This window comes from Neofelis nebulosa, chromosome 4 (assembly GCF_028018385.1).
Source record: "Neofelis nebulosa isolate mNeoNeb1 chromosome 4, mNeoNeb1.pri, whole genome shotgun sequence".
Taxonomy (NCBI): Eukaryota; Metazoa; Chordata; class Mammalia; order Carnivora; family Felidae; genus Neofelis; species Neofelis nebulosa.
This window is the reverse complement of record NC_080785.1, coordinates 28,464,318-28,491,264: the sequence shown is the minus strand read 5'-3', so window position 1 is coordinate 28,491,264 and position 26,947 is coordinate 28,464,318. Positions and strand designations below refer to the sequence as shown.

Sequence of the window (26,947 nt, the reverse complement as noted above, 5' to 3'; positions counted from 1 at the left end):
TCAGGCTCCCTCCTCACTAAACACACCAGTTAAAAGGCAGATGTTGTCAGACTGGGTTAAAACAAGTCTCAACTGCATGCTGCCTGCAGGAGAAACATTTAATTAAATTAATTAATTAATTTGAGAGAGAGGGAGAAACGGGCGGTGGGGGGGTGGGGGGGGAGCGCAAGCAGGAGCGTGCACCAGAGCAGGAGAGGGCAGAGGGCGAGGAGAAAATCTAAGCAGACTCCACGCTCAGCATGAGCCAGATGCTCGGCTCCATCACGACCATGACATCATGACCTGAGCTGAAATCCAGACTTAGATGCTGAACTGACTGAGTCACCCAGACACCCCCGGGAGAAACCTTTTAAGTAAAAAGATGCAGAAAGGCTGGAAGTAAGAGGAAGGGAGAAGATATAGTACTTGGAGAACAGTAAGCAGAAGAAAGCTGGACTAGCCATATTAATATGAAACTAGGCTTCCTGACAAAGAGTATTAAAAAAGATAAAGAGGGTTGTTATATAAAAAGAACAAAAACGGGAAGACTCAGCCCCAATCCAAAATATGCACCCACCTATGATGTTATGATTTATAATAAGAAATATATGTTTGATCTTCATCCTGTTTTTGTTACAGAGCTCCTAAAACCCTTGCAATTTCTTGGGGTGCCTGGGTGGCTCAGCCGGTTAAGGGTCCCACAACTGACAGAGAGAAGCCGGCTGGTATCCTTTCTCTTCCTCTCAGCCCCTCCCCCACTCCTGCTGGTGTACTCTCTCTCTCTCTCTCTCAAAAAATAAATAAGTAAAACCCTTGAAGTCCCCCCCCCCTCCACCCCCAGAGGGATAAAGGTGTCTCTTGTTATGTCGGTGAGGTGACCTCAGACACACCTCTGGAAAGGGGCTGGTGATCTGGGAACCAGCCACTGTGCTCAGAGGGCTGGAGCTTTCCACCCAGTGTTTTTTAGAGACCAGTTCTCAAGGCTTCAGTTTGGTTTAAAAGCCTCAGCCAAGTGCTCCTTGTGTTTAAGAAATGGGAAGGGACAAAGTTGGTCCAGCTATTCCATGGGCACTCCTTTAGTTGGTGGTCCTATGGCTGTTCTATATGTACCTCTGCTCCTGGACATTTTGGTGGGAGAATAATATTAGTGTTGTTCTAAAGTGGCTCTAAAGCTGTGGTGGCCTACAGGCCAAGCAAACCAAAATCTAACGCCTCAAGATAACAAAATTGAGACCTAAAGACAAACACATTACAGCCAGCTAGACCTTTAAGCTATAGCCAATCAATAATTGCCTTGCTCTGGGGCTCCTGGGTAGCTCAGTCCATTAAACATCTGACTTTGGCTCAGGTCATGATCTCAAGGTCTGTGAGTTGCAGCCCCGCATCGGGCTCTGTGCTGACAGCTCAGAGCCTGGAGCCTGCTTCATGATTCCATGTCTCCCTCTCTCTTTGCACCCCGCCCCCCCCCCACTCCCTCTCATGCTCTGGCTCTCTCTCTCTCTCTCAAAAATAGATATACATTAAAAAAAATAATTGTCTCGCTTTGCTTTCACCTTTTCCCTATAAAAGTCTCTACCAGAGCTCCTGTCAGTAGAGTTCTCCGTAAGCATTTCTGGCTTGGTGCTGCCCCATTCAAATTGGCTTTTGCTCAAATAAACTCAAACTATTTAATATGCCTCAGTTTATCTCTTAATAGTTCATGTAATATCTTTTCCCCAAATTTAAAGCCTATATGATAAAAAGCAATTTCCCTACTTATTTCTGGAAAAATTATAAAACCTCATAAGCTTTTTAGAGAATTTGTTACTTCCTTTTCTTTGGGTACAGACATTTAAATAATTTGAAATTGACCTAGCTTGTCGTTTTATTCAAAATTGGAAATACAGGTCAATTTGAGCAAAAGACTCTAGTGAGTCTAATCTGATTTAATCATCCTCTTTCTTTTTTGGAAAACTATTACTATTTCTCTGAGAAAATAAAAACCATAAATAACCTGCAGGTAAAACAAAAGCAAAAACACAAAACCAATTTGAATGCCTTCAACAGGGCTCCAATTATCAGGCAAACAAGACCCTGGCTTGAGAGAAAATTTCATCTTTGCTTGGAATCCCCCACAACATATTTTAAGAGGCTCTATAGTATAGCTATAAAACCTTGTTGTTTTTAAGTTTTTAGTTCATTTATTTATTTACCTATTTATCTATCTATTTATTTAAAGTAATCTCTACACTCAACGTGGGGCTCAAACTCACAACCTGGAGATCAAGAGTCACATACTCTTCCAACTAAGCCAGCCAGGCGCCCCTAAACTTGTTGAAGTTGTAAACCCCAAAGAGATTTTTTTACTGGATCCTAATAATGCATTGTCATAATAAAGAGTGACTGGTGATTTTATCGTATGTTAAAAAAAACCACAAGATTTTCTGTCATTGAGTGCAAAGAATGAAATCCCCAATCACACATGAATTTGGACTTTAAGTACACACACACACACACACACACACACACACACACACCTATATTTAGAACCATCTTAATAAGTTTACATTTCAGTGGAAGAAAATGTATAACAAAAGCGTGATAAAACCACATCTTTCTCACCTTTGACACAGTTCTTGGCAGAATTGAAAAAGAGGCTCACAGAACTCTGAATGCTATTGGCAAATGATGCCCTGTCCCCTAATACTTCTCACTGCAAAAATCTAAGATACCAATGACAAGTAGGTTACCATTAAAATGGATTATTTACTTCCCTTTAAGAGTCCATCAGAACTCACTCCACCACGACTTTGATGCATAAAACCCCACTCCCAGGTTATTTTTATCACTTGTACTTTTCTCTCTGTACCTTCACATAGAGCCAAATTCACATCACTCCCTGAACCTGGCCAACTTGTTCGTCATGTCCTTTGTCACTTAAAATCTGTAATCAAGAAAATCCCCTAGATCATAAAATGATCCGAGCAGCCTCGGATCGGAGCTATCCTCCACCTAGTCCAGACCTTAACCCACGGCTTTTATAGAGTGAGGGGCATGGTGGTGAGATCAAAAGGTAGTTATCTAAAGCGGCACCACCTGTGCATGATAGGCTTTCTACTGATTCTCTAACGAGGAGCCTTCTGTGCACCATTTAAGGGGAGATCAGAGCAAGTCTTCCCACATTCCAGTCAGGGCTTACATTAGCATCCATGGGGCCGGGAACACGTAGCCCCAAGGGAGGTCATTGCATAGGCATGAACAAGATGGCGGGCCAAAGATGGAGTCTGTGTTGTCAGCGCACTACAAATTCAATGAACAAAAGCCAAAGTGTGTGTATGAATGTGTATGTATGTATGTATGTATGTATAAATAAATAAATAAATAAATAAATAAATAAATTTAGGTCAGATTTATATTCTGAATGATAAAAATGGCTAGAAAATGAAATAAAATCTCAGTAAGCATTATGAAGAAACAATTAATTATATTCAAAAATTCACACTGTTTAATAATGCATAATTTTGTTACTGTAGTAGAAGTTCATTATAAAATGCATACTAGGGTCCAAGGTAATGCCAAAGTCTTTACAATCTTAGGGTGCGATTTTATGAGTTAACACATGATTTTGGTTGGTAACATTTCTTGTGTTTAATATATTAAAGAGAGCAAGAACTACACAAGAAGTAACATATGACTCTCAAAAAGATACTGAGTTTAATTACATCAGAGAAAATTTGTGATTCCTTTATATAAAAAATATGTACATGATAAAATAATTTGGATATATAACTTCCAACTCTGCTGCTTGCAGAATGAGATCTCATTGGCTGGAATGCATCATTTATTAGGCAGTCCTTGTATTCTGGGAAGATTCTTTGGCAGTTTTTGGTCAACTGACTATTTAGAAGGGGTTTAGAGAGCCAGGTTTCGTTTGAGATTTAACTGGTGAAAATACAGCCCAATTTCTTCAAGAGAAAACCATGAAGTTAAAGAACTAATAGGTTTTTAGGCTTCTTTATATACCTGAGAGAAGATAGCACCAAATCCATAATCAACAGCAGGTAAATGCCATGTATGTTTTCTATTTTAGCCTATGCTAATTCCAAAGGTGATTGCTATCTTTTACAAATAGACAAAATGAAGCAAAACCAATGGATAAACAAACGGACAAACACATCTTTGAGGCCAGTGCATTTCCAATAGCAAGCAAGGTATTGCTTACTGCTGGTACCATTTGTTATTTCTTTTATTCTAGTTAATATTTGTTAAAATATCAACATTTGTTAATTTTCAACAGGGCATGTCCTTGGTCACTTTGCCAGTAATCAATAAGGAGATAGGGCAATCCATTCCTGGCTCCCCTTACAACCAAAGTTATGTCTGTACAGGATGGTGTAGATCAATGTAGTCAGAATAATAGGAAATTAAAGCCAGAACATCTAGCATGTAGAGTTGGCATAGCTGAGAATATGTGTGAAAACTTTTACTTTAGTTTTTATTCACTGGATTTTGTTTTCATGTTTTCAGTGTTTTTTTTTAAAAAAGCCTCATTTTTCTTCCCTTGGTTCAAATGAAACTATAAATTAATCCTAGAGAGCAATAAACATTATAAGTCTTAAAAAGAAATTGTTCTACCATTTAAAGAACAGCTTGAACACCATTGTGAGTTTACTTCATTTGCTACTCCCTGTGTAGTGTAAAACTAAAGGGACATTTGACTCCATTGTGTCTGATTTTTTTCCTCTTCTTGTTTTTAAGGAGACTGCTGTAATGGTGAAAACTACAAGCCATGTATAACCTGTGGATGGCATGGTCGGGAGTGTTGTTGCCCTTGATCAAGTTCACTCATTCAGTCCTCAAACCAGTACTGCCCCCAGTGATCAAGAACCAACCTTTCAACATGTTCTGGGCTGCCCCAACGATGCAGTGTCAACATTTCTTCAACGTGGATTTGAATCTCCCATTATTTAATATTATAGCAAATCCTGTAGAGACTCAGAGGGGGTCAACAATTGCCATATTTTATCCAAATGAATTAGGGTACTATCCTTATTTCTCTCAAGATGGAAAACCCTTTAATGGAGGGATACCACAGAATATGAGTCTTTCTAAACACCTCAGGAAGACAGCTGATGACATTGCAAAAGTTGTCTCTTGGTGGAGATCGGAAGGTCTTGTTGTCATTGACTGGGAAAGCTGGAAACCCCAATGGGATAGAAATTGGGGCAAGAGAATAATATATAAAAACCACTCCTTAGCCTTCACTAGAAACCGCCATCCTGATTGGTCAGAAATGAAAGTGAAAACAATTGCCCAACAGGAATTCGAAAGTGCTGGAAGGAGTTTTATGAACACCACTCTCACATTGGCTTTAGAAATGAGACCAAAGTGTTTGTGGGGCTTTTATCTCTACCCAGACTGCTACAATTATGATTATAGGACAAACCCACAGATCTACACAGGTAAATGCCCAAATGATGAAATTTCCCGCAATGACCAACTCCAGTGGCTATGGGAAAAAAGTACAGCACTTTATACGTCAATATATTTGGATAAAATATTGAAGTCAAGTTTAAATGCTTTGAAATTTGTTCATTATCGAGTTAGGGAAGCCATAAGGATTGCTGAGATGGCTAGACATGACTATATTTTGCCAGTTTTTATTTTTTCCAGACCATTTTATTTGCATAGTCTTGAAGCTTTATCACAGGTAAGAAAAAGTATAGTCACTCACCTAAAAAATGTAAATTTGGTACAATGAGTATACAAAATCTGTGAAAAAAATGTTTTAGGGTAATTATTTTCCCTTAATAATAGAACACTATTTTATTATTATAAAGGTACATATTTCTTCAAATGTCAATCCAGTTCTGAAACAATATCACTGACAATTAGATGTTTACTTAGTTTTTATGTGTGTATGTATGTATTTTCAAATGTTTATTTATTTTTGAGGGAGGCAGGGGGCAGGGAGAGGGAGGCAGGGGGCAGAGAGAGGATCCAAAGCAGGCTCTATGCTGATAGCAGAGAGCCGATGTGGGGGCTCAGGCTCACTAACTGTGAGATCATGATCTGAGCTGAAGTCTGACACTTAACCAACTGAGCTACCCAGGTGCCCCATGATGTTTACCTAGTTTTTTGGATGATGACTCTTATCAGCTTAGCATTTTCAGGGTTTTCCTGTAGAATAGTTGTCAAGCTTGAGTTAAATGATGTAACAGATTAATTTTAACCATGGAGCAATTTCAGAATCAGCTTTTTAATATAAAAGAGTAGCACCAATTTTGCAAATCTAAAAGGTATAGAATAAAGCTTGGGTAAAGTATTAATCAATTATAGTTTTTGTTATATTTCATTTTTATGTTTTAATTAAGTTCACTGAAAATAACATAGATTCTATTAATTTTATATTTAAGAGTCTACAATGTGATCTAGTGGCTAATATCAAGGCATTAAAAGTGGTTTATGCAAACAGACATTGCCTTAGAAATAACACAAAGTAGGAAGAACAAAGAGGTGGGAATGAGCTTGTTTGGAAGATAATGAGTTTGCAGACACTTGGAAGTGTTCAAGCTTTTTAGCTAGATTGTCATTTAGATAGGACATTATTGTAGGGATTCAATCACTGGGTAGATGACTAGATAAGAAAACCCTTAAATCTCCATCCATACCTGTGGCTCACATTTCTGTGATTCCAGTGCCCAATACAGACACAGGGCCATTGGATAGACAATACACAGCTCATCTTATTAGACCACTTATGTTTGAGACGAGGGCATTTAAAAGCAGTATCAATTATTCCTCAAATATTTTAGAATAAAATCTATTGACCCAAACGCTATTGATTAGACTTGACATTTACATCGTTGAGGATTACTCAGTAATGGGTTGTTTATTCAATATGTTTAGGAGGAAAAGAGTATTAGCGTCTTGACAAAAAGTTGGAAGATTTCAGAGTTATCTAATCCACCTCTGACCCAAACATGGATTCTTTCTTATCTGGCCTCTGCTTCAACACTTTTTGATGGGCTCTCCCTATTCCAGAAGAAAAATTGCCATTTTGGGATGATGTTAATTCCCAGAAAGTTCTTGAGTATGTTGAGTCTACTCTGCCCCTGGATAATTCACATCATTAAGTCTAATTCTACCTTCTGGTGTAACCTAGAATAAATCAAATCCTTCTTTGAAAAGTCAGTTCTTCAGGTATTTGAAGACATCAGTCATACCTAGCAGTCTTCTTGATAAGATATTCTTCAAGTAACAGATCTTTCGAATCATGTCACTTTCTCAAATCCTTTTGGGAAAACACTAGGTTACATTTATTCATTCCAAAATTATTTATTGAGTGACTACAATGTGTCAGACATGATATGTTATTAATAATAATAATAGTAGAAACTGATAATAGTCCATACAGTGAGGTAGTTTCTCTTGATAGAAAATGAGAGAATGAGATGAACCACATTTTAATAAAAGTCTTTTTCATAACTGTCCCATTTTTGTACTATTAGACATCTGCCATAAATTATGGGCTACGTATCATCTCTGAGCTCTACTTTGGAAATCAATAGACCACATACTCGACTCATCAAAAGCTATAAAGCGGGGGCAGATGGGGAGAGAGAGAGAATCTTTTAAATTTTTTTTTTCAACGTTTTTTATTTATTTTTGGGACAGAGAGAGACAGAGCATGAACGGGGGAGGGGCAGAGAGAGAGGGAGACACAGAATCGGAAACAGGCTCCAGGCTCCGAGCCATCAGCCCAGAGCCCGACGCGGGGCTCGAACTCACGGACCGCGAGATCGTGACCTGGCTGAAGTCGGATGCTCAACCGACTGCGCCACCCAGGCGCCCCGAGAGAGAGAATCTTAAGCAGGGCTCTATCCCACCACCCTGGGATTGTGATCTGAGCCACAATCAAGAGTTGGACCTCAACCGACTGAGCCACACAGGTCCCCCTATACTGAAGCATTTTAATCCTATCCTGTTGCCTTCACATATCAAAAAATGAGATGGGTCTTTCTTACCTATTGTCTACATAACATAACTTTTCAATGAAATAATTTAAAATATCAGCTCTGCTTGATATTTTCTTTCAGAGGTGTCTCAATTTAAGTGAGCGACTTGATTTATATTTAAGGAATGTGATATTAGTATAAGAGTGCATTATAATAGAAGGATGATTTCCTTTCTATTGGTATTACCTAGATAAATTGCAGACCACAAGCACTAGTGTTACTGGAGGTTTTCCATAATGTAGGGAAGTTTTGCTTTGGCGTGGTCATCTTCTCAACCTTGTTTTTGAATACTGTGTCTTTGCACTGGATCTCTGGCTCTCCACACCTCGGAGGGAAGGGAAGAATGCAGGTTCCTTCATCTATCATCTCTCTGTTTCATCCTCCTTTTTTCCCTGTTCCTTTGCTCTTGGTCTATAAACATGAACATAACCTCCTCCGTTTCTTGTCTTGGTGAATTATAATCTACTTAGTCACCCAGCTTGAGAGTCAAGCTCCTTTCTCTTTTCATTATCTAATAGGTATCCATCCAAATCACTCTTCAGTCTGCCCCTCTGCTTTGCAAGGACCGACATGGCCTTTGTTGAGACCCTCATCATTTCTCATTGAGCAGTGTCCATCATCTCCTAATGGATGCCCCTTGCTATCTTCTTGGCTTCCCCTTCCAATACATGTGTTATGTGACAGTCAAAAGCATCTATCAAAGTTGCAAATTGGTGGCTTTCCAGTACTAACACTTTTTTTGTAGTCAAGTCCTAATAATTTAAAATAGCCTAAAAGACTTTGTATTTAGATCCTATTTATATACAAAGATTCAGATGCCTTCCCTTTTTCCCTAGTCCCCTGTGCTTTACCATAGGAGTTATAGCAGTTCTCTGGGTGGACTATGTTTCTTCTCTACATGTGAACCTCTGCCCTTATTCTTCTACTGTACACCAAATTCTGCTCTCTCTAATCTATCTTATGAATTTGTACTCATTTCAAAAGACATATCTGAAATCTCACCTCCTGAAGAAAGCTTTTCCAGATTCTTCTATGTAGCATTAAACAGTACCTCTAATCTATATGTCTAATAGGCCAATATAGAACTTAATTTGTTATACTATACTTACTTGATTTTTTTTATCACAGCAAACTTTGTTCTTTTTTTTTTAAATTATTATTGTTCAGTGGTTAGAGGTAGTATAACATCAGAGTTGAGAGTTCCAGCAAATTATAATTAGTTGTCTTTATGTCTGTCTCAACCATCACACTGAAGTGCTTCCTTGAGGACAGGAACTAGAATCCATTCCATTTTTACATTCTCAGTGTCTAGTATATTGTCTGGAACATCATAAATATTTATCAAATAAAAGAAAGTCACCAAGGCAGAATCGCCTTTTCTAATAATTCTCTACAGTGCTTTGTTTGAGAAACAAGGATCACATTATCGATGTGTTTTTTACCACAATTGATGGGTTAAGTCTTATCACTGAAATGTCAATGACTAAGTTTGGCAGAAACTACTTGTGATACATCTCTTTTTTAGGAAGATTTAGTACATACAATTGGCGAGAGTGCCGCATTGGGAGCGGCAGGAATAATACTGTGGGGAGGATACGAATACTGTGGGGAGGATACGAATACTCTGATTCAAAGGTAAGCAGTGATCTCTCCATCAGCATCTTGAACATTTTCTAGATACTGTTTTTGCTTTCATTTTTCACATTAGAGCCGAATGGTTATTTGCTCAGATGACTCTAATGAAGTTCAAAGAGTATGGGGACGAACATCGTTTGAACACTTACTCTGTAGCAGCCACCGTGGTAAGTAGTAGTGTGGAAAGAGCACATGTTTTTGAATCAGACAGCCCTAAAGGAGAATTCTATTTTTACATTCTAGAAGTATACTCTTAGGCAAGTTAATTCACCTCTATGAGTCTCAGTTTCTCCATCTTAAAAAAAAAAAAAAAGAGGGGCACCTGGGTGGCTCAGTCGGTTGGGCGTCCGACTTCAGCTCAGGTCATGATCTCACGGCTGGTGGATTCGAGCCCCACATGGGGCTCTGTGCTGACAGCTCAGAGCCTGGAGCCTGCTTTGGATTCTGTGTCTCCCTGTCTGTCTGCTCCTCCCCTGCTCACACTCTGTCTCTCTCTCTCTCTCAAAAATAAATAAACATTAAAAAAAAAAGATACTGAAATAAAGCCTACTCTGCAGGGATCAGTAGATGCAATGATACACTCTATATGTGAGAAAGATATAAATAATAAATTTAAAAAATAAGTATTTTTCATCCATACTAAAGAGGATAGATTTTTCTAAAAATGGTATTTTATTGCCATTTTATCCATGATAGAAATGCTCATGGGAGGAAAAATATATGTATTATATTAACAATCTGCTCTTGTTAGTAATGCATACACAAAATAACTATTATTTTTCACAACTGACTTTTCGCATGGTCTATTGGTCGCCTGTTACATTGCCTAAGTGAAAACTCTGAACCACAGCTTTTCCTCACTTCCAGGTATTAACAGATAGTCTCATTTTGGGTTATTAAAACATCCAGTCTCCAACATACAAAAACAGCCAAACATCATTTGGCACGGAATGAGTTAGGACGATGGGGCTGTTAAGAGCAGGAGACGTGAAGTTGGGTCGTTTGGGGTCCAGGGCTCATGTTTTGTCACTTACTAGCCATGTGACCTTGAGCAAGTCATCGACTTTACAATTTCTTTATCTGTAAAATGGGGGAAATAATAGTATATGTCTCACACGGTACATGCCAAGTACATGTTTGCTATTATTATGTGGGTTAACATTTCCTGCACCTCCTCCCCACACCGCAAGCTTAGGTCTTAGGTATGGGGAAGAGAAGTATGGGGCAAGTTCTTTGTTCATTTGCTTTAAAGATGGGTGTGGGAGACTGGGTCGGAAAGGAGACAAAGTGGGCAATGTAATTTTTATTGATTTGGGGCATTTATGATGATTTTTGTCTTTTGAAGTTCTTCCCAAACAACTGCCACATAGGTACTGGCTCTTTCTTGCATGAGGGGTCGCTGGCGTTTGGTTACAGACACCCTCCCGCCTTGCACGCAACTTGCACCCCCAGGGCTCTGCTCCTCAGGCATTGGAAAGCGGAGGCTGGCATTTGCTCAGATGGGGAAGGCCGCCAGAGTTGCAGTCTGGGAAGAGGATCAGGAGATCAGATTGGAATGTGTTAAGTTTGAGATGCTTGTGAGACATGCAGGTGGAGACGTCACATCAGTAGGTGGCTATGCAATTGGTTCAGGGATAAAGCCTGGGAGATACACATCTGGAGTTCTATTTAAAGCAAGGAGATGGGGTGAATGCTTCCAGCGAGGGTATAGCTATACACAGTCTTAGCAAAGTCTGACCTACAATGTTTCTGCATATTAAGTATCAGTGTTGAAGATATTTCACAATTAAAGTTAAATTTAATTTTTTTTTTTTCAACGTTTTTTATTTATTTTTGGGACAGAGAGAGACAGAGCATGAACGGGGGAGGGGCAGAGAGAGAGGGAGACACAGAATCGGAAACAGGCTCCAGGCTCCGAGCCATCAGCCCAGAGCCTGACGCGGGGCTCGAACTCACGGACCGCGAGATCGTGACCTGGCTGAAGTCGGACGTTTAACCGACTGCGCCACCCAGGCGCCCCTTAAAGTTAAATTTAAAATAACCATACCATATTAATGCTGATGATCTTCCTCCTCAGCCTTACCAAATACAAAACTCCAAGTATTAATACCACCTGTATAAAAGAACCACATTTCAAGAGTGATCTAAATGCATCTCTGTTTTATTACAGAAGGCCTGCTTAACCGTGCAAAAGTCTATCCAAGGGCCATTGGGCCATTATGCAGTTAATGTGACATCTGCAGCCAAATTCTGCAGTCAAAGCCTATGTAACAATAATGGAAGGTGTGTCCGAAAAGCACCTGAGTCCTCCGCCTATCTGCATATGCCTGAAAGCAGCGCTAAGAAATACATCCTAAATAAGAGTTTCAGATTCGTCATTTCTCCAGCCGATAAACTGAAGACAGTAAAGGTCATGAAGAACGGGTTTGTGTGTCACTGTTATTACTGCTGGCATGGGGAATCCTGCCGGCAACACTCTTCAGATCTCTTGAGAGAGAAGAATAAGGCTCCTATGACTAACTTTAAATTTTCAGTGTTTCTCAGCATGACCTTATTTATCATTCTGTTGAATTTTGTTACCCCCTATTGCAATGCCAATTTTTCCTTGCAATACTGAAGAGTAGAAAATGCTGCTTTTTTCCCCTTTAATCTACTTCTAAATATTTATTGGTTTTAAAGTAAAAAAAAAAAATTATTTTTTAAGTGATCATTGGTTCCATTCCTGGATAGAGTGATTGTGTATTGGGTGCTTAGTTCATGCTGGGCACTTGTGATAAGGAAGTGAACACACAAAAGTCCCTGATCTTGGGGAGCTTAGATTCTTGTAAGAAATTGAACAATAAATAAATACGTATATATCAAATGGTGATAAGTGCTATGGAAAAGAGTAAAGCAGGGTGAATGGATTAGGGGGTGTCAGGGAGCATGGAAAATTATATATATAGTAGACAAATAAGCCCCTTGATGAGATGGCCTGAAGGCAGAAGAAGGAGTTGGCAAATACATCTGAGAAGAGCGACCTTGGAATGCGGAATAGGAAAGAGTAAAGACAAAAACCTTTCAGGGCACTTTGGTGGCTCAGTCAGTTAAGCGTCTGACTTTGGTTCAGGTCAAGATCTCACGCCCCGTTGGGCTCTCTGTTGTCAACACAGAGCCCGCTTGGGATCCTTTGTCTCTCTCTCTCTCTCTCTCTCCCTGCCCCTTCCCTGCTCGAGTGCTCTCTCTTCTCTCAAAAATAAATAAACATTAAAACAACAACAACAACAACAAAACAACAACAACAACAACAACAACAAAACCTGTAAATGGGAGCAGATCTGGAGTGTTTCAGGACATCAGGAAGGCCAGTGTGACTGATGCAGGAAGAAAAGCAAACGGAATGGAGAGACAGGTCATTAAGTTTATTTGAATTAAGAGTCTGAGCGAAGGTACTTCCTTTTTTTTTATTAATAATTAATGAGAAACTTCTGGAGGAAAGCCAGTCAAATAAGATATAATATCTACATTAAAAAAAATAAATACACACTTAAATTGGATAGAAATAAGAGTATCTATTAGGATTAGATCGATATTGCTACAATGTTATTGAGAACTCCAATAATGTATAACAAATTGGAAAATTTGTAGTAAGGTCATATGGGATATGGAACAGACAATAACATGGGAGCTAAAGAAGCAACCATTATGTTCTAGCTTTTGTGTTTCATGGATTGGGAATTTCTAAAAAATTCAAGTGAACCCAGGATACTAAGTCATAGGGCAAAAGGGAATCTATACTGAATGCTGTAGGGTTCAATTTTATGAGAAATATCACTAGGGCTCTTAGTAATTGATTTGGCAATCATCCTTATCAGAAGGTAGGCCCTGTTAGATTCCCATAAAATGGAATTCATATAGGAAATTCTTTGATTTGATATTTGTTGGTTTAGTAAAGTATACTGTATCTAAGCAATTCATTTCCCTTCAGTTCTCAATGCATGGTAAGTCATTTGAAAAATTCATGGGGTCGGGGTGTCTGGGTGGTTCAGTTGGCTAAGTGTCCAGCTCTTGGTTTAGGCTCAGGTCATGATCTCACAGTTCTTGAGATCAAGTCCCACGTCGGGCTCTATGCTCACAGTGCAGATTCGTTCTCTCCCTCTCTCTCTGCCCCTCCCCTGCTTGTGCTCATTCTCTCTCTCTCAAAACAAATAAATGTTCAAAATTTTTTTTTGAAAAAAGAAAAATCTATGTGGTTACTTGGGCTGACCTCGTTACAATCCAGACCAATTTCTTTCATAAACAAAATGGGTTATAGTATCCCAAGTACTATTTCCCTTAGCTTAGAGAAAATATTTTTCTGTCTGACGCTCTCCAAATATTGCACTTTCACATGCACTTCATCTTGGTGTACATAAAGAGTGTGGATGGATAGATCACACTCAGATTCAGACTTCACTTGTTTGTGCATTTATTCATTCATTCACTTTCAGGAGAAGTAAAAGTTAAAGAGGCAGTGAAATAGAGTAAGTTAAATTTAGGGCTATTTGCTAAATTCCTCTATTTTGTTGGTATCCTGCTGCACCAAGGCTGACATTACAGTGATTGAATTCTTGTGCCTGAACAAGAAATGATTTTTACAACTATTCAAGGTGGCACTAAGCCCTGATAAGGAAAAGGGATGGCTCTTATCCTTTAGTGATACGTTTTTCATCTTTATGATATCAGGGTTTTGACAGGCAATGAATTCCATTAAAGAAGGAAAAGGCATACATTAATAAATATCACCATTTGAAAATGAAGAAAATAAGATACGGAGAGAACGAGAGGTATAGCCAATTTTACCCACTAACCAGTGACTGCATCAAGTATAGGACACACATCACTGGTCTCTATTGTTTAAATTTGCAGTGCCTCCAAAATAATTAGGGCATAAGAAGAAGAATTAAGGTAGATGAGATAAAAAGGGAAAACATATAGAAAATACCTGGAAGAAAATAGGAAACATCCCAATCCTAGAACCCACAGATAATCATTTTATTCTTAATAAAAAACATTACACTTTATGTCACTTAAATTTAATAGCAAAAGAAACTAAAACTCAAGAAACTACCACATTTCTAACAGCCGATTCTTCAAAACTTTATTTTGTAAAAAAAAAAAAAAATCTGCACAAGTTAAAACAGATTAGGAAAAACATTTAATTTTGTTGTAATTTATTTTGGCTTGCATAATTTGGGTTTTCCAGACTATAACACTTTGTCAACTGTCTCATAAAAATGGGAAGTCATCAATCATGTCTGATCCAAAGACGAATAGGCACACCTCTATTTTTCTTCTTCTTCTTTTTTTTAAATTTAAATTCAAGTTAGTTGACATACAGTGTTGTCTTGGCTTCAGGAGTAGAACCCAATGATTCATCTATTACATAAGACACCCTGTGCTCTTCCTGAAAAGTGCCCTAGTAAATGCCCATCACCCATTTAACCCATCCCCCCACCCCACTTCCCCTCCAGAAGCCTTCAGTTTGTTCTCCATATTTAAGAAAGAGTCTCTTATGCTTAAATACAGAGAACAAACTGAGCGTCGCTGCCAGGGTGTTGGGTAGGGGGGATGGGCTAAATGGGTGAGGGGCATTAAGGAGGGCATTTGTTGGGATGAGCACTGGGTGTTATATGTAAGTGGTGAATCACTAGATTCTATTCTTGAAATCATGATTACACTATACGTTAACTAACTTGGATTTAAATTAAAAAAAATAATTTAAAAAGAGTTTCTTTTGGTTTGCTTCCCTCTCTGTTTTTATCTTATTTTTCCTTCCCTTCTCCTATGCTCATCTGTTGAGTTTCTCAAATTCCAAATATGAGTGAAATCAAATGTCTCTGACTGACTTATTTCACTTAGCATAATACCCTCTATTTCTATCCACGTTGTTGCAAATGACAGCATTTCATTCTTTTTTTATCACCGAGTGGTATTCCATTGTGTGTGTGTGTGTGTGTGTGTGTGTGTGTGTGTGTATACCTTATCTTCTTTGTCCATTCATCGGTCGATGGACTGGGCCCTTTCCATAATTTGTCTATTGTTGATAGTACCGCTATAAACATTGGGGTGCCTGTGCCCCTTGAATCAGCACTTTTGTATCCTTGGGATAAATTCCTAGTAATGCAATTGCTGGGTTGTAAGGTAGTTCTATTTTTAATTTTTTGATCACCTCCATACTGTTTTCCAGAGTATCTGCACAGAGTATCAGTGTTTGTATTCCCACAAATGCTGAGAAGAGGGTTCTCCCTTTTCTGCATCCTTGCCAACATCTGTTGTTTCCTGAGCTGTTAATTTTAGCCATTCTGATGGGTGTGAGGTGGTATCTCATTGTGGTTTTTGATTTGTATTTCCCTGATGATGAGTGATGTTGAGCATCTTTTCATGTGCCTGTTAGTCATCTGGATGTCTTCTTTGGAAAAGTGTCTGTTCATATCTTCTGCCCATTTCTTCACTGGATTATTTGTTTTTTGGGGTGTTGAGTTTGGTAAATTCTTCATCTGATATGTCATTTGCAAATATCTTTTTCCATTCCATCGGTTGCCTTTTAGTTTTGTTGTTTCCTTTGCTGTGCGGAGGCTCTTTATCATGATGAGATTCCAATAGCTCATTTTTCTTTTTATTTCCCTTGGCTCTAGAGACATGTCAAATAAGAAGTTGCTGCAGCCTAGGTTGAAGATATTGCTGCCCATTTTCTACTGTAGGATTTTGATGGGTTCTTGTCTCACATTTAGGTCTTAATTTTTTTTTTTTATATTTATTTATTTCTGAGACAGAGACAGAGCATGAGCAGGGGAGGGACAGAGAGAGAGGGAGACACAGAATCAGAAGCAGGCTCCAGGCTCTGAGCTGTCAGCACAGAGCCTGACACGGGGCTTGAACTCACAAACCATGAGATCATGACCTGAGCCGAAGTTGGTCGCTCAACCGACTGAGCCACCCAGGTGCCCCATCTATTTTTCTTATAAAAGATCAAAACTTAAACTCTATTCCTGTGCTATAATGCTCTAAGAGACATTAATAAAGGATACATCTGTGAGCAAAACAGCGTATAAATTCTATAAATCACATTAGTAAATGAAATATGTTTTCCAAGATGGTTAGTAGTCACTGTTAGAAACTCTGAAAGTGACCATCCCTTTACTGAATTGCCTAAACAATGACCCTTTGTCTGATTAGAGCAGTGTTATGTCTTACCTCCCATTAATTGTTAAAAAATCACAGTATCTTTTATTTGGACACAATTTTTTGATCAGACACTTGTTTTTCCCCCACTTTCTTAATTGTTTCACCTCACAATCAGAAGCAGAATGTCATAATTATACTGGGTCTTAATAAATTTTTGTCATCATCTTTATTTACAAAAAAATTTTTTTAACGTTTACTGAGACAGAGAGAGACAGAGCATGAACGGGGGAGACTCAGAGAGAGGGAGACACAGAATCTGAAACAGGTTCCAGGCTCCGAGCTGTCAGCACAGAGCCTGACGCGGGGCTCAAACTCACGGACCGCGAGATCATGACCTGAGCCGAAGTCGGCCGCTTAACCGATTGAGCCACCCAGGCGCCCCATTATCTTTATTTTAAATTGGATATATTCTTTATTTTTAGCTTTCTCTTTTAGAGTCTCACCTTCAGCTCAGGATAATTTTCTTTCATTATTTTTCAGTGGCTTCCTTTCTTCCATACTCTTCTATCCACTCATGAAATTACTATTAGATGGATCTTAGTTCTAGATCTGTACTCAATGTTGTTTTCCTTTCGTGTATTCTAAGTCTTTGTCTTTTTTCTTTGTATTATAGATTCACTCACCTTTTCTTCTAGAATACTAGTTTAATCTTCATCATATTTTGACACTCAAATTTTTAATTCCAAAGAACTCTTTTTTTGTGTGTCTGTAATGAAATTGCTCCTTTTTCATAGCAGCCTTGTTTTGGTTTGTGTATTTGGTAGCTTCCTGGATCTCTCTGAGAATGTCAATTAGATTAAAAAAAAATTTTTTTTTAATATTTATGTTTGAAGGAGAGAGACAGACAAAGTGTAAGTGGGGGAGGGGCAGAGAGAGAGGGAAACATAGAATCCGAAGCAGGCTCCAGGCTCTGAGCTGTCAGCACAGAGCCCAATGCGGGGCTTGAACTCACAAACCGGAAGATCATGACCTGAGCTGAAGTCGGGCGCTCAACAAACTGAGCCACCCAGGCGCCCCAATTAGATTTTTTTTAATTGTTGCTCTTCTTATACACTTTATTCTGTTCTACTTTCCCTAAGATCAATTGTTCCTTTTATTAATTTCATATTGTTCATGTGTATCAAATGTTTGGTGGTCTTTGATCATCTATTTATATTCATGAAGGACCAGAGCAACTGAAAGACTGTCATAGGGATTTCCCCTCTCCGTGTGTGTTTGGACATATTTACTCAACAGGGTTCTTAGGTTGAATGGGAGGGTGGACTGTATGAAGACAGTTAAAGGGGCTAAGGCATGTTGACAAGTCAGATGCCATCTGGAGCAAGTGAAAAGAAAACAGGCAGGTTGGTAGACCCTCACAATGATCAAAGTAAGGAGAAACTTAACATGAAAGAGGAATGTAATTCTTCTTGGGTTGAGCAGCCTTTCCTTTTTTTATCCCCTCCATGCCCACTGCGGAGACCAGTTCGGCTCTGCTTTTGTATTTGGTTCAATTGCCAAACTCTGAAACCTTCCTAGGAAGATCTTTCTTTGATTTTAAATGTCCTGGGGTCAAGGGGTGCCTGGCTAGTTCCTTTGGAAGAGCATGCGACTCTTGATCTCAAGATTGTGAGTTCAAGCCCCACATTGGGTGTAGAGATCACTCAAACAAACAAACCTAAAAAAATAAAGTCTACATAGTCTGGGAAGTTGAGTGGCCTCACCAGTTCTGCTATACTGGAAGAAATATTTTATTGATTGCTCTGATAATTAGTCCTCAACATGCTTCTTTTTTTGGATCTGTTGTCACTGTACTTAGGGTTTCTCTCTCTAATGGAAGGAACAGCTCATACCTCTGCAATAACTTTCTACTATTTTTTTTCTTTTAATTTAAATTTCTGATTCAATTCAATCTGTTTTCAGCCTTTGGGTCATGTCACCATTTCTTGTTTTCAGCTTTATGCGATATTTTTTCTTTCTTTCTTCTTCTTATTTTTTAAATGTTTATTTAATTTTGAGAGAGAGAGAGCAGGAGTAGGGGAGGGGCAGAGAGAGAGAGGGAGACACAGAATCCAAGGCACGTTCCAGGCTCCGAGCTGTCAGCACAGATTCCGATGTGGGGCTTGAACTCACAAACCGTGAGATCATGACATGAGCTAAAGTCAGATGCTTAACTGAGCCACCCAGATGCCCCATATAATATTTTTTTTTCTAAGGACGTATGCTGAAAATGATGCAGTAAATATATGTGCTTAGTGCATCATCTTGAACCATTTGTTCTAGTAAATTCATGTTATATTTACTCAGGATGATAGTTAATGACTTACCAAGAGTTAATTATTCCATTATGATCAAAGACAGCCCATTAGAATCTATTTTTTAAATAATATACATTGTAGTACACAAAGCACTTGATCTCCTATTTTCTCTTTAATCTGGAAATCTTTTAAGTATAGTTTTCTTTACCTCTCTATTTTCCAACTAAAGTTTCAATCAAAGGTTCTTCTTAAGTCAGTGAATTTAAGTTGGGTATTTTCAGAAAGCAATGGTCATTTATACCAATATGCTTTTAAGACAGTCTGAGTTTGGTTATAAAGAGATTTAATGCAACCCTCCAGTTTAACTTGGAGGACTGAGTCACCCCTGTAATGACATGTTTCTCTGAGCCACCACAGGCATCCTTTGCCACTCAACCTCTGCTTGGCATCAGGTGACTAAAGGGCCAGCAGCAAACAAAAGGAAAGGTAAAATATACTTTTTGTTCTGTTGGAAAAAATTTAAGGACTGTTTTTAAAAATATGCTTTCTTAGGGGACTTAGAAGAAAACTAATTTTGTTTTATTTCTTGGAATACCCCAATTTCTTTTCTGGCCTAACTTTATTTACTTTTCAAATATTGTACCTTTCAAAATGTGAGCTTGCTTTTACGAACCTAACACTGTACAAAATACATTTGTCACTGACAGTTATAAGTTAAATTTCAGTTAGTTTTTTATTATACATTTGTTTTTGAAAATGATTGTCATGTTAATGACTATTCAAGGCTTGCTTCATTTCTCCTCTACATGCATAATTTCTTTGAAAAGCACCTTTTTGCAATATGTTGGGTTATCATAACCTAATACTTAACTCACAATAGCATCAGAATGTGTTCCTCAGAGTAGATTAGAAAACTAACTGTAAATAAAGCACAGGAATGTATGGCTTTATGACTGAGCTACAATTTTAATATTTTTTTATAACTGATAGCTGTGAAGGATTCCTCAAGCTAACTTTATATACCTAAATGGTTTTATTTAGACTATAAGAGCATTTCTTTATTGGATAAAGATTTTATTTTATTTTATTTTTTAAAGATTTTATTTTTGCATAGTTTTTAATGAAGGATATTTTTAAAGATCTGTTCCATTGTTATCGTATCTACACTGATGGGCAGTATTAGAGAACTTATTTGGAAAAAGAATTCAGTTTTAAGGAAATATATGACATTTAAAAGGGTTCAGAAAATGGATTTTTTCATATAAATAGGTTTTTTCTTTCCAAATACTGATAAAGAGAATGAATACTTAGAGATGATAATCAAAAGATATTTCCAATAAGGAAATCTCTTAGTAATTGGGCAAAGGATATACACATAGATAGACAGATTTAGATTTTCCAGAAAAGAAAGAACAAGTACCAAAACAATATAAGAAAGATAAATCATAAACCATTTAATGTAGAGAGAGAAAGCTTTAAAGTCAAGAAATTTCCTAATGATGAAGAAAAAATTTGTCTACTTCACTGGCTACATAGATCAAAGGTAAGATAAAAGATTTGAAGAATTATGAGCTGAATAACATAGTGTAATAAAATTTGGTATCTCTAACCTCTTTGCCAGTTCCTGAATCTAGATACTGATGTTGATTTATTTCAGCCTAGTTTGTAAATCAGAATCCAGTTTGATGATGGAGGGAAGATATCATGTTGAAGTGTTCACAGATTTTTAACATTTAAGTGGAGTCATGAGAAAAGAGTTGAAAAGATGCTAAATGGAAAAAGTTAAAAAAAAACTTTAGAAAATAACAAGTTACAAAAAATTCATGTGCAGAGATTCAGAGTTCATATTCTTTACGATTTTTTGAGAGTTATGATACCTACCGTATTTTCTTAGCAATAAACTTTGTGAACCTGGTTCTTTCTCGGAAAAAGCTTCATCAAGTTCAGTAAAGTTATACTTACATCATCATCTATAATTACTTGTTTGTTGAACTGTTAGTCTCCTTAGGGTAGCACATTCCTTGAATTTTTCAACATATAATAGAAGTGTAGATGCTGCGAATTTCTGACAGGAACAGTTTCCAGTTGTCTTTTTTTCACAGAATGAAGTCTTTTAAGTGAGCACAGGCCCAGTGCCCATAATTGGTCCAAATAAATGAGTTCCATGTTCCGTCTTATCAAGAATATTTGAAAACAACACATCTCACTCTTCAAGGAGCTCTATTTCTTAGACCTATTATACAGGGTGGCTCAAGAATTGGTTGGAATTGCTCTACCTCTGTCATAGGCATTCCAGAACAACCTCACTTGATCCTTAGTCCAACCCAGAACCTGCAATTGGAACATTTCTGAATTTCCTCGTTGTAATAGGAGACCCTTTCAAGGTTACATTTGGAAATTAAAATCTATTTCCAAACATTTTCAAGTTATATGGTTTGCAAAATTAGATAGCAATTGATGGCTTTCATTAAATAAACTTATTTTTAAAAAATTAAAAAATCTTTGTATGAAAAAGTATCAATTTATCATTAACTACCATTAATGCAGAAACTCAACTTTCTTTACCAATATCCAAATGTAACACAGTTCTCATATCATGTGAATGGATAACCAAAGTAGAGGACACATTCTCTAATGATCTGTTTAAAATGCATGCAAATTATTGATTAGTTAGATACTGTATTTGGTGTTTCAACAGTTTGTTATTATTTTTTTAGGAAACAAAGCATAATCCACTTGGTTGCACAATAATTACTACATACTATCTGTTACTTAAACCTGATGGAGATTAGCCTAACTGGCACAGCCCATTGCAACATCAAGAGTTTCATCATCAGCCAGCAGGTGTATCTGTAGTGAAAGCCTAGTGCCTTGGAAGAAGATAAGAGATAGCTACATAGCTGATCATACAAGATCCAAACCTAAAGAGTAAAGAAAAATACATGCAAACATGATTTCACAAGCTCTTGCTTTCCTCATGTGCCACAATCTTTTTAGATAGCTTAATTTTAATGAGTTTGACAGTTTGTGTTCAGGTTTACCAAAGGTTGATGGAGATATTTCAGGTAGGAAACATTAGTTGCCATGTCAGTGGGCACTACAAACTCAGGTGTGATTCAGTTGAGTACCAGGAGATCAGACCACAGTGGTGAGAAGTCCAGAGAGCAATTCAATTCAGAGAGATCTTGGGCAGAAAATCTGTCCTGTGTGGCAATGTCAGCAAGAGGGTTACAGAGTTGCAGAGAGGCATGAGGGGAGGGGTGGTGGGCAAGATTCCATCCCATATTCATAAATTTTAAAGATTAGAATTTAAGTTCATAATTTTAATTTTCAACAGCCAACACTTTATGTAGCTCATAAGCAGAAAACAGACATCTATACTGTGTTTGGATTTATAATATACAATCATTATTCGTCATCATCATCCCCCCAAAAGACAGTATTGTGACACATTGGAAAGACTAATTGAAACAACAATAGTAAAAACTGAATATGACAGACAATGAAACTTGTTCTAGTGTGTTGATAATGGTAACTAGCCCTGGAGTCTAAGATTTTGAGCTCTGCTTCATACTGGCTTCTGTTATACGACCTCTGAAATGCCCTTATTTTGTGTTGTAAAATAGCCCAAAAGGATAGTTGGACAAAATTTTGTAAAAGCAGTAAGATTTAAGATTTGAGAAAGTATTTATTAGAGAGAAGTGTGAGGAAGAATAAAAAGGAATAAAAATAATGCCAGGAACATTTGAAGAATTAGAAAAAAAACTGTCAGAATTTAAGCTTTGTCAGAAAGGTATAACTGGATAAAATACAATGGAATTAAAGTGCTTAAGAAATCCAAGGAAAAATGATCTGAAGTTGAATAGGTAAAATCCACCCTCCTGAGTTATTTATAATTAGGTTGGATAATTTTCCAAAACTACAACATAGTCAAGGAAAGAAGAAGAACCAAAGCATCTTTTTCATATTCAGTCCCTCCAAGTACTTTTATGGTTGTGACTGGAGTTTTGCACTGTTTACAATCAGAGAAGTCCTATTTCTCCATAGCATCTTTTTCCACTTGTAAGAAATAATGTACTCATATTGTGCACAGCATTTTGTGGTGCGTAATAGTACTAATCAATTTCTTCAAGCCAATCTTCTGTGTTTCTACTGAACATCTACTAAACCATTAACCACCATTAGTTTTTCTTTACCATAGATAATTAACCAAGCTATAATTAGCTCTTAATACCCACATGTCAGTATACAGTGGTAACTTAAAGTGTTGGCTGATGGTATTTACTTCAACTACAAATAAAGGGGGGAGGGGACTTTCTTATTTCCTAAAAAGAGCTTTTCTTGCCAGATTTCAGAAAAGCATATCTTTTCTCAAATAACTTGATAAAAAAATGATCTATGTAATAAAATCCAACTCAGATGTTAACTTTTCAGGAAGCCATGCCTGATTCCCTATAATCAGAATCAGTTTATATCTTCTTCTTTTTTGTTGTTTCAAGAGAACTCTATTATTTTTTGATTCAAATAATGGTTTTGAATAACTGCTTCATCAACATAGGACAAGAATCTCAGAAGTTGCCACTCAAAGAAATATCATCCACTTTTTCCCCTCAGCCACCAGCTCTCCTTTCTGGAGACAAGCAACATAATTAATCCTTGAGTGTCCCTCCAGATATATTTCTTAGTACTCAAACTATATACATATACATGAACAAATAAATATAAATACAAATATAAGTATATCCCTTTCTCAGAAAAATAATGGCAGTATTCTATACACATCTTATTTCTTAAAAATGTTAAATATATGTATGAATATGTATATAAAACAAATATATACCTTAAAGAATAATTATGGTATCTGGTGAATATCCATGTCAATATGTAGAAACAACTTCATTCTTTGTATAGTTGCATAATATTCCATTGGGTAGAAGCCTACAGTTTCACAACTTCTGAATAATGGACATTCGATTCCAAACTTGATGATTATGGGCAATGCTGCAATGAATAACATGGAAGCAGAATTTCTAGGTAAAAAGTTTTGTGCATTTGTAATTCAGATAGAAATTTCCAGTTTTCCGTTTCCTTTGGGAATGCACCATGGTCATTTACTCTTTCCTCATTACAAACAATTTGGAGTCTGTGCCTGCACATTTTACCTTGCTCAGATTTTTACCTTGTTAAAATATGTATGCTATACAGAGAGATGGGTGCCATTTGTAAAAAAGCCAGTCCAACCTTAGTTTCCAAGACATTCCTGTCACAACTCAGGCAGGATATAAAATTAAGCCATTAAATTACATTAAAACATTGTGATCTGACTACAACCTTTGGTGTCTCACATGCCTGCAGCTTCCACTCCAATCTTGTGCCCTGACATTCAGACCTAGTATGTGAAGAATCCAGGTCAAACTCTCCTGTGTAAGTATGGCTCCTGTCCCCAGGCCTGGGGTCCTGCCTCAGCTCCCCTTCCCTAGTTTCTGTTTGTTTACCCTGCCTAATACCCAGTTCTTCCAGTCAATGACTTGGGTCATATCTTGGAGGAAGGGGGTGTTGTAAGTTATCATCTTGACTATGGGCATTGAAAGGACTTATGTAACATTTCACAGACCACTAGATTGATTTACTGTTCACAAACATTAATTAGAAAGCTGAAGATTCAAATTAACCTAATGTTATTTTAAGGAGCTTAGTTAAAAACAGGTTGACAGAGGGAACATTTTATGCAAAACGTGGTCCTGAGACTTTGTGTGCTTTTCCAAGAAAGCTGTTGATCTTGGCTGCAAGAAATTTCAAGTCCTAAAGGAAAGTAATACTTTTTGACAAAGACTAAGTATATACACTCTTGCATAAGGACAATTATACTCTCTTTCAGATAACATTTCATAAAATGCAAATTGTTCTTGCTTCATAAAAAAATGTGGCCTTTCCCACTGAAGAGCGAATTTTCCATGAGCAAGAGTGACACTGAAATAGTCATTTTTATATACTCACAAAACTTAAGTTTATCTTTTAGGAAATGAGGGAAGAGAAGGGAAGTGGTTTTGTACAATCAAGATAGTCCAGTAGTTTTAAATTTTGTTCAGACGGAGGGACATCAGTGCTCTTTGATGTAACACAAAATAGAGTTATAATAAAACTCAGTACCTAATGATGAATTGTGGGACTTAAAGGATATCATCATAGAGTGGATTCTATTTAAATCAATGGCACTGAGTTTTTAAGAAAAATGTAGGGGAAAAACTTAATTGAGAAACTTCTATCCATCAAAGTGTATTTTTTCTCCTGCTGGAACAGCCAATTTTCACAATGTTGATATTTCATGAGAAGAATTTAAGAACCATCAGGATAAGACACCAGTTGACAATCAGACTAAGGCAGGAACATCCTTCAGAGGGAAAAACAGAAGCCTATTATTGGCGTTTGCTTTAATAAGCTTTTATTAAAAGCAGATTAACAATTAGTTCTGCAGAGCTGAGGGTACAGCTTTGAACTCAGTGGCCGTGCTGTAGCTTCCATTTTGATAAATATTTATGCTTATAGTTCTATTATTAGCAAAATATCACTTTGCCCAACCCTTTCCTCAAAGGTTTGGAAATAAAACATTGCATTTTAAAATTTCCAAAAAAACGGGGTTCATTGGGATCCCCATTTAGGGATTAGGACTTTGAGGATACCTTTTTAAACCTTATGGATTTAGAGGCAGACACTTGGCACCTTAAAGGTTTTGATAAAAAAAATCTCAATATCATGAAAAAAAGAAGAGTTGTAGATTTGGAAAATTAATTCCTTTCACAAATACATTACTGGATGGGTGTGTATGTTTTTCAAAGCATTCCCAGAGTATTCCCCTCTATTTAGAATTTGGAGTTGCAATCACAATTAAATGCAAACTAGCAGGATTAATTTATAGATTTATAATATTAATAGTTTTCATTGTGGCGATCATTAAAAACACCATGAACTTCTGAATATCTGGATTCCACGACATTCATCTGTGTTCCGGATTATTCCAAGAGTCTCCTTATCGGCTTCTGCTGCTTCTCTCTTGTGCCCTTTCCCTTTCAGGCTGGCCTCAACATAGCAGCCAGAGGAATCCAGTTAAGCCCAGTTCAGACCAGGTCGTTCTTCTCTCAAAACTTTCTAATTCTTTCCCATCACACGTAGAGTGAAAGCCAGAGTCCCAACAAGGCCCTACAAGACCCTGTCTCTTACCTCTCTCTTTTATCCAGTCACCGGGTTGTTTGAAGTTTTTCAAACAGGGCAGAGATCCTCCTGCTTCAGGGCCTTTGCATTTGTGTTCCTCCCATGCTTTCCCAAACTTCCAGGCTTACTCCTTTTCTCTTTCAGATCAGCGAAGCCTTCCCATCTAAAATGAATCCTGCTTTATTTTTTTCTCTGCCGTTACCACCTTCCAAGGTACTATCTACTTTATTTACTCATCTTGTTTATTGTCTGTCTCCCCTGCAAAGATTCAAGCCTTGTAGGGCAGGGGTTTTTGTTTGCTTTGATCAGTATTCCTAGGACTTAGGGTGGGAACCTGGTTTATAGAAGGTGCTCAATAAAAATTTCCCGAATGCTCAGTAGTGTCTTTACACAGGTGTCAATGCCCCGAAGACTACTGGGAACGCACCTACAGTTAACTGGGTTGGGTTTATTACGGGTTCCAGCAAGGGAAAATGCCCAGCATGAGAAACTGTGAGGTTGCTCAGTAAGAGGGTTGTCAGCAAGAGCCTTTGACAGAACTCAGGATTTAGCTGAGTGACCTGGCAGAAGGTCTAAGAAAATGGAGATTTTCTCCATATTGGATGTTGTCAGAAAGCAAGCACATATCCATACTTGGGTAAGGAATAGCAGCCATTCCGGCAACAGGAGAGAAGGATGTTTGAT

The 26,947-nt window shown here is 37.6% G+C and overlaps 1 protein-coding gene and 1 long non-coding RNA gene across 3 annotated transcripts in view; one reads left to right on the top strand and one right to left on the bottom strand.

Annotated features, from left to right (window-relative positions):
* Nucleotides 1-26,468, bottom strand: part of LOC131509052 (uncharacterized) — a 45,042-nt gene extending 18,574 nt beyond the window's left edge. Inside the window, exons 1-2 of the long non-coding RNA XR_009260277.1 lie at nt 26,273-26,468; nt 23,895-24,055 (exon numbers count right to left, since the gene is read on the bottom strand). This is a non-coding gene — a long non-coding RNA (uncharacterized LOC131509052). The remainder of the gene's footprint in view (nt 1-23,894; nt 24,056-26,272) is intronic.
* LOC131509051 (hyaluronidase-4-like) lies at nt 3,843-12,319 on the top strand. 2 transcript variants are annotated; one of them, XM_058724431.1, is made up of 4 exons: nt 3,843-4,019; nt 4,717-5,668; nt 9,502-9,595; nt 11,780-12,319. In XM_058724431.1, the coding sequence occupies exons 2-4, from the start codon at nt 4,748-4,750 to the stop codon at nt 12,226-12,228; spliced, it is 1,464 nt and encodes a 487-aa protein (XP_058580414.1). In that variant the 5' UTR covers nt 3,843-4,019; nt 4,717-4,747; the 3' UTR covers nt 12,229-12,319. The 2 variants fall into 2 exon arrangements, with proteins under 2 accessions (XP_058580414.1, XP_058580413.1); XM_058724430.1 differs by lacking the exon at nt 9,502-9,595 and having other exon boundaries at nt 11,782-12,319.
* Nucleotides 26,469-26,947: the final 479 nt, after the last annotated feature.

Bases quoted from the DNA above. Each gene is read 5' to 3' on its own strand.
- LOC131509051 (XM_058724431.1), top strand. From the start codon at position 4,748: ATGTATAACCTGTGGATGGCATGGTCGGGAGTGTTGTTGCCCTTGATC. The intron at 5,669-9,501 runs GTAAGAAAAAGT...TCTCTTTTTTAG, and splicing joins GTCTTGAAGCTTTATCACAG to GAAGATTTAGTACATACAAT. The intron at 9,596-11,779 runs ATACTCTGATTC...CTGTTTTATTAC, and splicing joins ATACTGTGGGGAGGATACGA to AGAAGGCCTGCTTAACCGTG.